General features: G+C 48.4%; 2 protein-coding genes across 13 annotated transcripts in view; one reads left to right on the plus strand and one right to left on the minus strand.

The window, feature by feature from the left end:
* Nucleotides 1–15709, plus strand: part of LOC142785024 (uncharacterized) — a 424940-nt gene that overhangs the window by 126968 nt on the left and 282263 nt on the right. The gene's annotated exons all lie outside the window — the stretch shown is intronic.
* The window catches only part of LOC142785027 (uncharacterized), a 109104-nt gene continuing 101669 nt past the window's right edge, over nt 8275–15709 (minus strand). For both annotated transcript variants that reach the window (XM_075883453.1, XM_075883454.1), the window contains one exon: nt 8275–9491. In XM_075883453.1, coding sequence (XP_075739568.1) covers nt 8550–9491 — 942 coding nt within the window. In that variant the 3' untranslated portion in view covers nt 8275–8549. The remainder of the gene's footprint in view (nt 9492–15709) is intronic.

The raw sequence follows: 15709 nt of genomic DNA on the forward strand, positions 1-15709 counted from the left end.
GCAAACCGGTTTCGTTCTGCCTGTCAACTCACTTTCCCGTATCAAATTTCTCCGCACGATAACAGTGGAACTGCCGGTATCTCTTAACACCATAATCTTTTTGCCCGCAACTTTTCCAGGCAGCGTTGGCATTCGCTTCGTAACACCGGTTGACAGTTTTGACATTACAGCACCAACAATAGGAATTTTCTCCCCATTTTTCAATTCTACGAATCCGTCGGTGACGGCATTATTATCGGATTTCGGTGCTGCTTGCACACAGGATACCTGGCGAGTTTGACTCGCTCCGTTTCGACATGCATCTGCTTTGTGCCCAGTCTGACCACACTTAAAACATTTCACTACCGTAGGGCTCGTAAAGATCGTCCGACAGTTTTTCGCGCGATGACCCATTCGGTTACACAGAAAACATCGCTGAATGCTCTCTGGTGCACGCTTCTTTTCTTCGGGAGCCAATTTCTTCGAATCATCGGGACACTCCTTCTTGACCTTGGCCAAATTAGTGCCACCCTGCGCTTCCAAGAATTGATCAGCCAATTCAAGCATGTCTACAAGTGAGTCAGCCTTCCTCTCTTTTAAGTACAATGACAGGCTTGGGTGGCAACTAGTAAGAAATTGTTCTCTAATTAGGAGCTCTCGAAGTTCATCGTACTCCTGTGCTGTCCCTGAAAGTTCAATCCATCTGTCGAAATAATGACAAAGTCGGGCGGCATACTGCGTAGCTGTCTCACCATCAGCTGGCTTTCCTGTCCGAAATCTGTCCTGGAATCCTTCCACAGTGAATCTAAATCGCTTCAGCAAAGCAGCTTTCACCTTTGCATAGTTGGCTGCATCGGTCGGCGTCAGCCTACCGTACACACTGAGCGCTTCACCACTCAAGCAAGTACTCAAAGCAGTTGCCCATTGATGTTCCGGCCAATTCTGGCTCTTCGCAATCGTCTCAAATCGGTGAAGGTACGCGTCAAGGTCGTCCTTCCTTTCATCAAACGCTACGAGCAGCTTGCTTGGGTTCAAGCGGAAGCCGTGATCTTCCCGTTCGCTGCTTTCAACTCTAGCTTGGACGGGAGTTTCGCTTCGCTGTTGCAAACGGAGCCGCTCGAGTTCCATCTCGTGCTGCCGCTGCCGTTCCCTTTCAGCCATCTCCGCTTCTCTTTCTTCTCTCGCCCTTTCGGCTGCCAACTTTTCTCTCTCCAGCTCCAACTTCAATTGCTGCTCTCTTTCTTCCTTCAGCTGTCGCTCTTTTGCCTCTCTTTCTTCTTTCAGCTGTCGCTCCTTTGCTTCTCTTTCTTCTCTCGCCCTTTGGGCGGCCAGCCTTTCTCTCTCCAACTCAGCTGCCTTTTCTTCCTTGGCCCTCTCTGCCGCCAACCTCTCTCTCTCCACCTCAGCTTCTTTTTCCGCTTTGGCTCTTTCGACCGCCAACCTCTCTTTTTCTAGCTCGGCTGCTTTTTCTTCTTTGGCTCTCTCTTTTTCTTCTTTTTCCTTCTGGGTGACCCACTTCCGTAGTTCGGCGCCAGAAAGACCCATCTTTTCACCAAGAGCAACTAACTTTTCGAGATCCATTGTGTCTCGCAACTCGCAACTAAAACCTTGCCGCGTGCAAAAAGTATCTGCCTAAATCAGTCTATCGGAACACTCCCCTGCACTCGTTAACGAGAACACTGAACAACACACAAAATCGTTCCGATAGCACTATCAACAACTCGAGGCTCTTTCTCACTACTTTGGACACACTGTGCACCAAAAGGTCCTGTTTCGCGGACGCCAGATTAATTGTCACACCTGTCCCGTTTATTAGGGAGGCGATCGCCGGGCTAATTCTAAGAGCCGAAGTATCGGCCCCCCGAACCGCACCACGAAAGCGTGGACAATTTAAGAGTGGTCCTTATTGGTGCGCCAGCGGACGCCGGCTGTGGTCCAAAGAACAAGTCAGAGCCGAGAGTTGATAAACAAACAAAATTATATTCTCAATAATGGCAGATCGTAAACAATACACAAAAATGCACACTCCACAATAGTTGCATACAATATGTCACCAATCAAACCAATCAATCACGTACTACACAATACAATCAACCACACTCAAAACAACGGACACAGACAACAATACGCACTACAATGCAGTCGCATGCATTGGACAACCAAGACACTTAAGGACTAAAGAGATAGAAAACCTATTCAGTCCAAAGTCCTTGGAACACAAGTCTGAATGATACTCTTCCGAGAATCACTCACTCAAAGTCCAGCGTTGTTGTCGTTCCGCAGCTCTCGAAGTTTCTCTTCCAGGAAACCTCCCGTCTTCAATTGGCCACTCCTCAAACTTCAACTTCTTCGCCGGAAAACCGTCGGCTTCACACACGCAGCTGTTGCCACGGGTCTTCGCTCAATAGCGGTAAACACACGCTCTTGCCTGTAGCCCGAGCCTTCACCCCTCAGGTGGAACTCCTCTTCATCTCCTGCTCTGTCACTACAAACAGCACCTTCGCCGACTCCACGGCGGAATCCCTACGCGCTCCGGCGCTAACTTTCCGTCTTCTCCTGCTTTCTCGTCTCGGCCGCTCGATTAAATACTTTCCGCGCCACCTTCCAGAACGTTCTCATTTCGTCGGCGCGATGCGCAGCGAAGGCTGGGGAGAGGCACGAGACGGTTCGACTGCCCTCTCCGGAGAATGATTCACTCGGTCTGACCCCGCCTCCTTCGTTCTAGAAAAATCGCGGCCTTGCTGGGCCGCCGATGTGGGGTGAGGAGGATCGTCTGCGAAGCCGTGCTTCTGCGGGGAGAGCGCACGCCCGGGAGCCCTGGATGTTTGCTTTCTTTTTTTTTTCTTTTTACCTCGCGGCGTTTCTGCCGCCCGTTGTCGCAAGGATTTGGCGGCGCGCTCTTTTTTTAGCGCTCGTTCTGTGACAAAGACACCCGCAAAACTGTCGCTTCCCTCCCCCTCTCTCCTCTCACAAGGCCAACGCAGGCAGTGTCTGCTAGTAAAAAATCAACCGCTTGCCCTGCAAAACCGTTCGCTGGCCACCCTGTATGTCTAGGCACTGGATCGTGCATTTGGAATTCACTCAAGCAAGGGAGTCTTTACTTGGCTTTCGCTTGACTTGATGCTTTTCTTGACTCGAGTAGATGTGATGGAAGCAACATTACCTTCACTCAGTAGTGGGGCAAACCCAACATCAGCGTCATACCACTCTCCTTCATTCAATGAATAAGAACAATAAAGGTGTAATAACGGTTAAACATTCACAAACTATACCCAATTGCGCAATGTTCACGCGATACCCCCTCCACTTTGTAACGCATTTACTGGAGTTCCCCCCGTAGGAAAATGCGGGCGGGTTTCTTTTTCGATTACATGACGCCTGGGTTATATGACTGTTTTACTTGGTCCCGTGAAAGTTGTATAATCATGGTTCCACTGTATTTTAGAAGATGTTTGGCATCGCAACAACAGGGTAATTTGCCTTGAAGAGCCATCAGAAAGGCACAAAGCTCCGATACAAAACCTTAGCAGGTGAGGTCATCTCATCTGTCGAAAGTTTTATGCAAGTGGCAAACCTGACCTTCGAGGTGACTTGTCATCATGAAATCACAGCAACTTCCTCTCGAACTGCGACACTTGATGGAGACTACAGAAAGAATGACTCCGGGGTCGAAGCAGAAAAATAGTGGATGATGAAAATTACATGGTCACAGCTGTTGCTCTAGTGCATTCATTTTGAATTTATTTAAAATGATGTTTTCAGATGGTGAAATTTTGCGGAGTTTCACTTGTTCTTAGAATAAATGCTTTTTTATCGTGTGCAACGGTCTGGTTCATTTTTAAGGGGGGACCAAGGTTCTTAGGGCTCTCTTTTATTTTTGAACCAAGTGTGACAGAAGTTGGCATGCCTACTTAGCTTGTTCTCCGGATTTTAAAAATGTAGTTATTTTTTCTGTAGCTTTATTAGTTGAATAAATAATCAAGATAACAATTTATATTCTTACCAGAATAGAAAAATAACCACCTGTCAAAAATTTATAAATAACATAGGGATTGACAGTAGAAAGCATAAGACATGCAACATAAGAAGCACTTTTTTGAATGGGTCATTATTTCCTACTTTACAGTACACTAAACTTCACAGCCCTGAATGTGGCCATTGCATGGGCATACAAAAGACTAGTTTGAAAAATTTGCATCGAGAGAAATCAAAATCTGCTTCCTATGTTGTGTGCTCCAAACATATAGCTTCATGCTGCAAAATAAAATATTCTGCTATCTGTAATATTTTAGGATATATTGCAGTAATTTTCATGCAGGGTGTACAAAATCGCCATTTTGAGAAAATAAAGAAAACAAACAATTCTAACATTTTTAACTGTAAAAATGTATGCACCTATAATTACACAGCCATTGACATATAAATGAATGCTAGAAAGCCTAAGGAGTGCAATGCTGCAAGCTGATCAAAAATTGAACAAGTACTTCTCGAATTACAGCACAGTAAAGTTCATTGCATGCAACCAAATACAGAAACTTTTTTATAATAAAATAAAAAACGTAGCTGCCCATTAAATATAGGCTCCCAGCAATGTTTTTTTTTTGTGCACATTTAGCTACATTGTGCAAAAACAATTACAGCTCTAGCTGTCCTAGGTCCACTTTTACCGAACAAGCAAAAGAAAGTGGTCAAAATCTGTGCTTCGAGAATAATGCTGTTAAAACTTAATTTTGCTGTTTTGAAGAAAAAAAATCATGGCACACATACTTTTAGTCAGTTAATATGCACCGCGGGAATGTAATAGGACTGGTTGTTTGTACGAGCGTGTCGTTTCTTCTAGTCCTGTAGCAAGTTGTGGCCGTGTGCTTGTCTGCCGCGAGGCCGCTTATCAGTTCGGTGACTGTACTGTACAGTACGGTGACTCAGTACGGTACTGTACAGTACGGTGTATCAGTACGGTGACTGTACAGTTCGGTGACTGTACTGGCTGGCTCTTTCATTTTTTGCCCTCGTGGTAATGGCACATGCAGCTTCCGTAGCGCGGTGCCAAGTCTCTTGGCCACATGATTAGTGCAGTCTTCTTTTTCTATATTGACAGCACCATAGACTTTTGACCCTGCAACTGCACTATATGCTTTGCTGTCACCGTCAATCAAGAATGTCATGAAATGCAGTGGAGTGTCATAAGTCAATGTTCTCTGCAAAATGTGCATCGCAGCCTCCGTTTCCATGGCATGGGAGGAACAGTCTGCATTGTTTTCACAGACTGGGCCTTGGAATGCCTGCCACACTTCCTCGTCTGGGCCCATATCCTTGTGCCTACTGCATGTCAGGCAGTAATTTGATATGACCTGGAAGTCTAAGCAGAGGGCAGTATCTAAGGAAATAACTGCGCCAATCCCGTTGTGGCTTTTGTGGCCCCTCTTCTGCGAAGTGCCGTCAAACATAACAGCCACATCAGTTTCGCCTGCTACTTCTTTCGTCAACTCTCTGGATCGGCGCAAGTTTTCACTCACAGCTGCCATGGCAGCGGTGTGCACCTTCTTTGCTATCGAAAAAAATCCTCGGTGGTGCATTGGCTTTGGGAGTCCAATAATGGAGCAAAATCTCGACAATTGCTCATGCCAAATGCCGACATTGCGTGCAGCCACCACCGCCCTCACATTTACAGCGAAACTATCTTGGGAGTTCCCACTGTCGTACCGTTGGCTCACTGGGCTGCTGCCGTCCGCCGTAAGATGCAGTGACGTATAGGAGCACGAAAGAACAGTCACTGAGCATTAGCTGTTTTCGCAATGAAGTTTGAGGAGCGACGAAAGTCCCTGGCGCTTTTCTGCCGGCTCTCGAACGGAAAGTTTTTGAATACCGCAAGCAGGGCATGCCCCACCTGCCACAAGTGCCGTCAGCAAGAGGGTGTCGCACAAAACTGTCGTTGCACAAACCTCATCGCGCTGTCTTTCGTCTTTTTCGAAGAAGCCGAGCTTCTTTTTCGAAGCACTGACGAAAGAAAGCGCATCGTCAATCCCTTCATCGCAGCCACTGTCGCTCGTGCACTCGTCGATGCCGCCGTCAGGCCTAGCACACGTAGGCGCGTTCTTGTTCGTCGCCATCGTTCGGGGCGCTTTACGTCGCCTTCCCTTGAACTTGTGCTTCGTTCGAAACTTCTGCGGTCTCACGTTGCACTTTTTCGGGCTTGCCATCGCAGAAATATGCATAGACGCGCAGAAAACAGACGGACCAAATGCCGATGGCCGCCACCAACACAGCTGACAATGACTCGGTAGCCAATTGCGATGCGGCTTAGGGTGCCGTGTGTTTCAAACCGCTCAAACCACGTGATAAAAAGGCCTCGTAGTTTTTTTTTTTGCACACGTACGAAACTGGCGGTCGTCGGAGCTGTATGAAGAAGGCCGGACGCAACTTTCCCAACCGATCGCGATGGCGGGCGGCACTGCGACGGGGAGCAGCGCGCAGTCAAAGATGGCCAATATCGGCGCAAATTCACGAAATTTCGAGCCACCGCGATGCCATCATACACATTTTTTTGCATTTTGCGGTTCGAATTTAGTTTTGAAATTTTCACAGATGAAAGAAGGTTTGAAGATTACAATGCAATAAAAATCAGAAATACGAGAAATTTTGCTAAAAACGCAATTTTTCGACTCGCATCTCCCCTTAAGAGTAGATGACGTGTTCCATGATCTTGGAGCATATGTTGGTGAGGGAAATGGGACGGTAGTTTGCAGGGGATGACCGGTCACCTTTTTTGAAGATTGGAATGACCTTCCCTGTCCTCCAATCATCTGGCACTGTACCTGTGTCAAGTGAGTGCCGAAAGATAATACAAAGAATCGCACTGCACGCATATTTTGTACTTTTTAGTGCTTAAGCGTTGATTCCATCAATACCGCAAGATGAACACTTCAGGGAGTCAATGACCTTGACAATGCCCTCTGCCCTGAATTCAATACCCTCCATTGGAGAAAAATTGAAATATGGAAAGTGTGGTAATGCATCTGTACTCGTTTTTGTGAACACTGAACAAAACGCTAGATTCAGTGCGTCGGGAACTTCGGAATCGGTAATGGGTGTCCCCATGTTATCACATAGTGAAATAGTACTTTTAATATCAGGCTTAATCGCTTTCCAAAAACAGCGCGGGTTAGACTGCAGCATATTTGGTATGGTAGTCGAATAGTAGTCACGCTTGGCGCGTGCTTTTACTGCGTTGTATTCTTTAACGTCCTTATTATGCGTTTGCCAGGCCGAGGATGAACCAGTTCGTTTAGCATTTCAAAATAATCGCTTTTTTATTACTTAGGTCTTTCAAAGACTTGTTAAACCAGGGGGAACGGGCTTATTCATTTATAGCGATAGTTGGGATGTAAAGATTCATTAAACGCAGCATTTTGGCTTTGAATAGTATCCAAATGCTCTCGGTTGAATGCTGCCGATATGTAAGGGCAAGTTTCTCGTGAAAAACGGAAAGTTCACGGTTGATGCTGGAATAATCGGCTTTGTCGTATAGCGTGAGTACTTTTTTAGATTTCTTGCTTTTTAAGATGTTGCAAGGAAATGTTGCATGAATGACGTTGTGGTCAGGAAAACCATGGATATACATAAGAAGGGGGGGGGGGGGGGCACATTATCGGGGTGTGACGTGAAAAGGAGGTCCAAGACTGTTGATGAGTGTTGGGTTACTCGGGTAGGTTTATTGACCAGCTGTGAGAGGCGAAAAAGCAAACTTATGTTTACAAATTCTGCAGCCATGTTATTTTGTGCAAGACATGACGCAACATTACTCCAATCTATTGAAGAAAAATTGAAATCACCGAATAATAAGACGGGAGTGTTGGGATACGTTGTTGTTAGTTCTAACAATGCTTCCTGAAAAGACGAAAGAAAGGAGCTATCGGCACATGGTGAACGGTGGCAACAGCCGATTAACATGTGCGGTGAAGGGGCATGGCAGCACGTCCAAACCATTTCCAGAGAATTTTTAACATTTACAGCAGAGCACTTAAGCAAGCGATGTGTGGCAATCGCCACACCGCCCCCACGGTTATCATCAAAGTGGTTCTTGCGAAAGATATCAAAATCTGGCAGATCAGGAAGAATCTCGGAATCAAGTATGTTAGAGGTTAGCCACGTTTCCGTCAACAGAATGACGTTGCTAGAAGAAGAGATCAAGGTGCATAACGGATCGCGTTTTGGCATCAAGCTGCAAATGTTAGTGTGAAGCAGTGAGAGATCATGCTTAACACTCTGATTCGGTCTTCGTGGCTTTTGCGTTGCTAGGCCTGAGGTTCGACAACCAACTGCTTAGCCTGATCAAAAACATACGTTTTTCTGCCACAGATAAGCTTGTCATAACGGAGCTTAAACGGGGAGTGCTGTGCTTTTCCAAATTCGATAAGGCGCCTTCTGGCTACACGAATTTCCGGGGCAAAGTCTTCACTGATGCCGTAATCTGAGCCTTTCAGTTTACTGCTAGACGAAAGGAGTGCTTCTTTATCCTTGAAGTGGGCAAATTTTACTATTATCGGTCGCCATTTCCCTTCACGATAAGCTCAGAGTCTATGGGCACGTTCTATGTCACGACTTCGAATAGTCATGCCCAGGCTTTTGTGACAGAGATCAGTAACCAGTTCTTCACTAACACGCCACGCCTCGTTTCGCACATCACTGAACCTGTAAAAGATCAGGTTGCGCCTTCGGGATGTGCTTTCCATGTGGCTAATCCGGTCAGACAGCCTAGTTACCTGAGCAGCGCTGTTAGTGGCAACACTTTCAATGATTTCAAATTGAGACTGAACATTTGAAAGTGATAGTAAGTCGGATTCTATTTTGGTCAATCGCGAGCTCAGGTCATTGAACGTTTTTTCATGTTCATCAAGGGTTGATCTGATTGAACCTAACTGCTCAAGCATGGCCGACTGCCCAGATTGCAACGTCTTCAGTATATCAAGCATGTCACTAGACACCACACAGTGTTCATTCCTAGGTCCAGGATTAGTCTCAATATCACCTGCTAATAACAATTTCAACAGCATTTTGGCACAATCGAGAACTACAGAGATGGAGCGCCGTGGGCTCAGCAGAACAAGTAATGATCGGCATCCAGTTCGCTTAGCGTAAAGGCAGTGGTAATTCGTTACCTGCGTAGTGAAGTCAAGCGGGTTAGGATGACCCATCGCCGGTGTGCCGCCGAGCCCACTAGGCACAGTGAGCGTCTGCCCAGGGTTTATATTGGTGCTCCAAGGAACGGTGGCGCTGTCGGAAGATAGCGTGCCCGAAATCCAAGATGCCAGCTGATGACCACGAGGCAACCGTAGTGAGAGCGTTTGGCGGTGATGCGCGCATTCCGGTGCACAGTACAGGCCGGGCTGGCGCACCCCGTCATGGCGAGGTGACGCGTTCACAGGCAGGGGGTCAGCGCCGCATGGTAGTGGAGACCGAGTAGGCTTGTCGAAGTTCTGCAGTAGCATCAGGATCCAGGGCAGCACGAAGAACTGCGTAGCGAAGAAGTCAAGCGGGTTAGGATGACCCATCTCCGGTGTGCCGCCGAGCCCACCAGCTCGGCGGCACACCGGCGAACTGTGTACTTGATGGGAAGCTGACAGGGAATCGCAAATTATACATCGTGGCGAAAATTTTGTTGTAGCAGTATTAGACAATGCCCCTTTGCGCATGCCCAGTTCAAAAAGCTTGGCTGTGCTTGTGCTACGAGGGTGCAGGGGCTTTGTCGAAGGCCAGAAACTCTAATGTTCCTTCTCGAAGGGTGAAGATCGATAAGACATATATAGTTGTGGCCCATGTGTATACAATGCTGTACCACCACAAGAAGGTTGGGAAACGACATGGAGTTGAGGTGAAGTTTTTGATGCTTAAGGAGCTTGCAGTCTTATGCACATTCATAGGTGGCACGAAAACAGGGTGCAAGAAGCACTACACGAAATCATATGCAGAATGCAGTGCTGGAGGGGTATATGAAATACATTTGTCATGTGGCTAAAGTTGTGTGGTACAAATGGAAAGATGTGCAACATGTGCACGTGTGAACATCATTTCTCAGTAAAAGAAACACATACAAATGGGCACCTACCCACCCAGTGCTCAGAGTGCAAGTGTAAACCAATGCTGGAAAATAAGAAGATATTGAGCTGCTGCTGCGATAATAGAGCAAGTAAAATTTGCAAAACACATTACACAAGGAAGAAGGGAAATGACTGTGCCAATGAATCATCTGTTGACTAAAGTATGAAGTCCTTTGCCACTTTTCATTGTCAATTTACTGTATTGCACATGGACATCTTATAAAACTTCGTAATAACTGAGCTTTTGAATTTTTGTATACTGCTGTTTGTGTGTTGGGAGGCAGGCTTGATTACCTTGTTGCAAAGGCTCCTTGGTGGGGATCTACCTTACTCCTTTGTTATTTGTCTGCGTAGCATGAGCTTACTTTCATTTTGTGGATTGTTCATTTCACTCTTCTTTTTTTCATGGTTGTTCAAATTATCAACCTTTAGCACTTCTTCGAAAGTACTACACTATGCAGTCGAATCTTGTTATAGCAATCCTCAATATGTTTTTTTTCGAAAATTCCCCTCCAAATGTCCATTGTCTTATTGTAAAAATGTTTCACTACTACAAATTTCAGAATATTGCATGTTTCAGAATAATTTATCGAATTTTATCTCCCTTACATTTTCAGAACACTCCAAAATAATGAATGACGACATTAAGAAGCTATTCACGGCTGTAAACATTATGCCCAGCTCCGTAGCTGCCAATCTTGTCATGATGAGAATGCTGACATATTTCTCTTTGCCTGCACTATTCAATTGTGCGATAGCCCTGTTGTCATCATCGTCTGGAACTTGCTTTTCAAGTTAGCCTTTGCCCCGTCATCCTTGCTTTTGTGAGGCAGCTTGACATGCGGGCTGGTTTCTAGCCTTTTTGTTGGTGGTTGAACATTCAAGATGAGCTACGGAAACGGCACGAGAGGAATGCTTAGACGGTGAAAAATGCAATACGAGAGACCTATTGGTTGAAGTCTCTGATAATAACTCGCTCATGCCGTACTAACGCTCACACAACCTACAGTGCTTCAACAAAGCGTGCATGTGAGCTTAGCTAATGACCGATAAGATCCGTATCATCCATTGTGGTAAGGAAACTGCGACGAGAGTAAAGACGACGTTGAAACAGTGCACGCAAACCAACGTGAAGAATTCGTATTAACTGCTGTAGGGAACTATGTGAACGACGACGAAGCAGCATGAAACGGCAAGCCACAGCGTTGGTGCACGCGCGACCCGAGCTTGCGTTTGTTTTGTATTTTCGGCTTGTTGGCGTTCCTCGCTCTTTTGGCGTTCCTCGGCCTTCCAGTAGGTCTGTACGTGAATAAACTGTGTGACATCTGGTGGAGGTGTGTGGACTCGCGTACAAACCTGGAACTTCGCTCCCGTAAGCTTCCCCCTCTACGTGACACGAACATGGCCACCGAGACGCCTCTCCGCGTGGGACCTTCGACCGTCCATGTCACTTGTGGTGCCGTGTATCCTCAACGAGACCCTCCTATCTTCACGGGCTCCACTGAGTCGGACGTCGAAGATTGGCTGGCGAGGTACGACAAAGTCGGCGCAAGTAACAAATGGGACGACCCAAGTAAGCTGGGCTACGTCACATTCTACCTTGCGGACACCGCGCAACTGTGGTTTAATAACCACGCAGCTGACATTACTACGTGGTCTGCATTCAAGACGGCTATTACGGACGTCTTTGGACGACCTGCGGCACGCAAGCTTAAAGCCGAGCACCGTTTACGTCACCGTGCGCAGCAACCAGGCGAGACCTACACAGGCTACATTGAAGATGTGTTGCATCTATGCAACCGCATCAACTCTATCATGCCTGAGGAAGAAAAAATCAGGCACATATTGAAAGGCATTGACGACAACGCCTTTCAGATGTTGCTCGCGAGAAATCCCCCCACCATTGCTGTCCTCGTTTCCCTCTGTCAAAGCTTCGATGAATTGCGTAGGCAGCGCGCAATTGCTCGTCAAGCCCTCACGATGCCAGACACGCTCGCAAGCTTGCACCTAGCTGCCCATCCTACCGACCAGCAGCCGCTGCTTTTGACAATCAAGGACTTCGTCCGCGAAGAGGTAGCGCGCCAGCTGTCACTGCTGCCACTGACACATGAGCTCACGCAAGCTTTGGCACCGGACCTCCAACACATCATTCGGACCCAAGTCGCTGAAGCCCTTCCGCCGGTGCATAAGCAACCACCAGTCACAACGCCTCTCACGTACGCCGCCGTCGCTGCTCGGCCTACGCAACAGCGTATGCCGTATGCTCAACCTGCCACGCCACCCTATGTCCTGCCTACAACCCCAATTGCGGCGCTGTATCCCTACGCGAGATCTTCAGCTCCATTTTACCGTCGCCCAGAAGCTTGGAGGACAACGGATAATAGGCCCATCTGTTTCGCCTGTGGTATCGCTGGACACGTCGCCCGCCACTGTCGCCGAGATCCCCCTCCAGTCGACGCCGTGGGCAGGCCAATGGCGTCGTCGTCTATGACGCCTTCAAGGTACACCACTGACGGTCCTCGACCCTTCGCAAACCATCGGTCACCATCGCCACGACGACGCTCCCTGTCACCTATGCGTCGCCGACCTGCTATGGAAGAGGGAAACTGATCGCTGCAGCTCCGGAGGCAACAGCTGCATACAATTCGAACTGCTTAAGGCCTCCATCTTTCTCGCCGCAAAACGTTATTGACGTCAATGTTGAGGGGGCCGCCGCACAAGCGCTTATCGACACAGGGGCCGCCGTTTCCATAATCTGTGAGACCTTATGCCGCAAGTTGAAAAAGGTGACGACGCCTCTTTCGAGCCTGAGGCTCCACATGGTCAACTCGCAGTGCATAGAACCTACAGCTGTGTGCACTGCACGTGTCATTATCCAAGGTGAACTTTATGCCATTGAATTTTTTGTGCTGGCATCCTGCTCCCACGAAGTCATTCTTGGATGGGACTTTCTTTCGCGTCATCGGGCCATCATAGATTCTCACGTGCAGAAGTTGCCCTTACACCGCTGCCAACCTCTTGTTCGGTGGATTCTCTTTCTGAAGCTTACAAACTTGTCGTTGTTGCAGACACTGAAATAGCACCGAGAACATCCGCCCTTGTAGCCCTGACCTGTACGGCTGCTCCTGCCGGAACTGTTTTGTTCACTTCGTCTGACGTATTTACCCGCCGCCGTAGCCTACACCTGCCCTTTGCCGTACTCACCGTGGAATCCGGTGCTACCGCCATGCTCGTCGCGAACTCGCTATCGTCGCCAGTTACCTTACTTCGCTGAGAATGTTTGGGTAACATACAAGACGTTGACCTCTTGCGCCCTCTAGAGTTCGCCGAACACGCACCTCACCTCCAGCTCAATGCTATGACGCCACCTGTGGCCACACTGCCCGCGCCAGACTCATTCCAGCCCTCTGTTGCCGCTGAGCTATCGCCGACACAAAGAAGCGAACTCTTGTCCCTTCTTCGAGAGTTCCGTTCTGTCTTCGATTGCGCTCAACCATCTTTGGGTCGCACAGCGAACATCACGCATAATATTGACACCGGTACTCATGCTCCCTTACGCCAACGACCATATCGAGTTTCAGCGGAAGAGCGCCGTATTATCAACGAACAAGTCGACGATATGCTCAAGCGTGGTCTCATCCAGCCATCGCAGAGCCCTTGGTCGTCCCCTGTTGTACTTATGCGCAAAAAGGATGGGTCTATCCGATTCTGTGTAGACTACCGCCGGCTCAATAAGATAACTCGGAAGGATGTGTACCCGTTGCCACCCATCGACGACGCTCTCGATTGCTTGCAAGGGGCAGAATATTTCTCCTCCTTAGATTTACGCTCAGGATATTGGCAAGTTCCAATGGCTGATCCTGACCGATCGAAGACTGCATTTGTAACACCTGATGGGCTGTATGAGTTTAACGTCAGTCCGTTTGGACTCTGCAACGCCCCAGCTACCTTCGAACGGATGATGGACACCATCCTTCGCGGCTACAAGTGGAACACATGCCTTTGCTACCTAGACGATATCGTCGTTTTTTCCCGCGACTTTTCCACTCACCTTGTTCGTCTTCGTGCTATTCTCACGTCTCACCTCTGCTGGCCTTCAACTTAACATCAAGAAGTGCCATTTTGCCGCACGTCAGCTCACTATACTGGGTCACGTTGTCTGCAAAGAGGGTGTTCTCCCGGATCCGGCGAAACTCCGCGCCGTGGCCGACTATCCGAAGCCCAATTCCATCAAGACGCTTCGAAGTTTTATCAGCCTGTGCTGCTCATACTTTCGTCGATTTGTGCGCAACTTCTCTTCCATCATCGCACCTCTTACCAACCTGTTGACAACTTCCAAAGGCATTTCTGCTTGGTCAAAAGAGTGCGACGAATCCTTCACCACGCTTCGGCGGTTATTATTATCACCTCCAATTGTACGTCATTTTGACCCTGATGCGCCTACGGAGGTCCACACCGACGCCAGTGGCGTCGGTCTTGGTGCTGTGTTGGCTCAACGAAAACCAGGGTACCAAGAATACGTGGTCGCTTACGCGAGTCGAACCCTCAAGAAAGCCGAGTGTAATTATTCCGTCACGGAGAAAAAGTGCCTCGCAATTGTCTGGGCTTTGACGAAGTTCCACCCATACCTTTATGGCCGCCCTTTCGAAGTTGTCACGGACCACCACGCTCTATGCTGGCTATCATCGCTCAAAGACCCGTCGGGGCGCCTTGGTCGTTGGGCGCTTCGCCTACAGGAATACGACATTCGTGTTGTATACCGATCCGGCCGCAAGCACTCCGACGCTGATGCGCTATCCCGCTCGCCGCTACCGGCTGACCCAGCCTCCTCGTCACCTTCTTCAGCTGTCATAACACCAATCGACTTCAGACATGGCATCGGAACAACGCAAAGATGTGTGGATTTCCCAACACCTCGCCTTTTTGACTGATCCGTTAGCTAATTCAGTGTCAAGAACTATCCGCCGTCAAGCCACACATTTCGCTATTCGAGACGACCTGCTCTATCGGCGGAATTACACGTCTGAAGGTAGGAAGTGGCTGTTAGTGATACCCAACCACATGCGCTCGGAAATCTGTACTGCTTTCCACAACGACCCGCAAAGCGCTCACGCTGGCGCTCTCAAAACGTACAACCGTCTACGTCAGCGGTACTACTGGCGCGGCATGTACACATTTGTCCGCAAGTACGTACGTGCTTGTACTGCATGCCTGCAACGTAAAGTCCCACCTCAGCGCCCTGCCGGTACACTTCAGCCTCTGCCGTGTCCAGCGCGTCCGTTTGACCGCGTCGGTATCGACTTATACGGACCACTTCCCACGTCGTCTTCTGGAAATAGGTGGATAATTGTCGGCGTGGACCACCTCACGCGTTACGCGGAGACAGCAGCACTACCCGCAGCAACCGCGAGAGAAGTTGCGTTTTTCATCTCGTGCAACTTTGTTCTTCGCCATGGTGCTCCCCGCGAACTTTTGAGCAACCGGGGCCTTGTTTTCTTGTCTGACGCCATTCAAGCGTTGCTCGCTCAGTGCAACATGGTTCATCGCCTGACGACAGCATATTACCCGCAGACGAATGGCCTCACAGAACGATTTAATCGCACTCTCGGTGATATGTTGACGATGTACACAGC

This window comes from Rhipicephalus microplus, unplaced genomic scaffold (genome assembly GCF_043290135.1).
Source record: "Rhipicephalus microplus isolate Deutch F79 unplaced genomic scaffold, USDA_Rmic scaffold_17, whole genome shotgun sequence".
Taxonomy (NCBI): domain Eukaryota; kingdom Metazoa; phylum Arthropoda; class Arachnida; order Ixodida; family Ixodidae; genus Rhipicephalus; species Rhipicephalus microplus.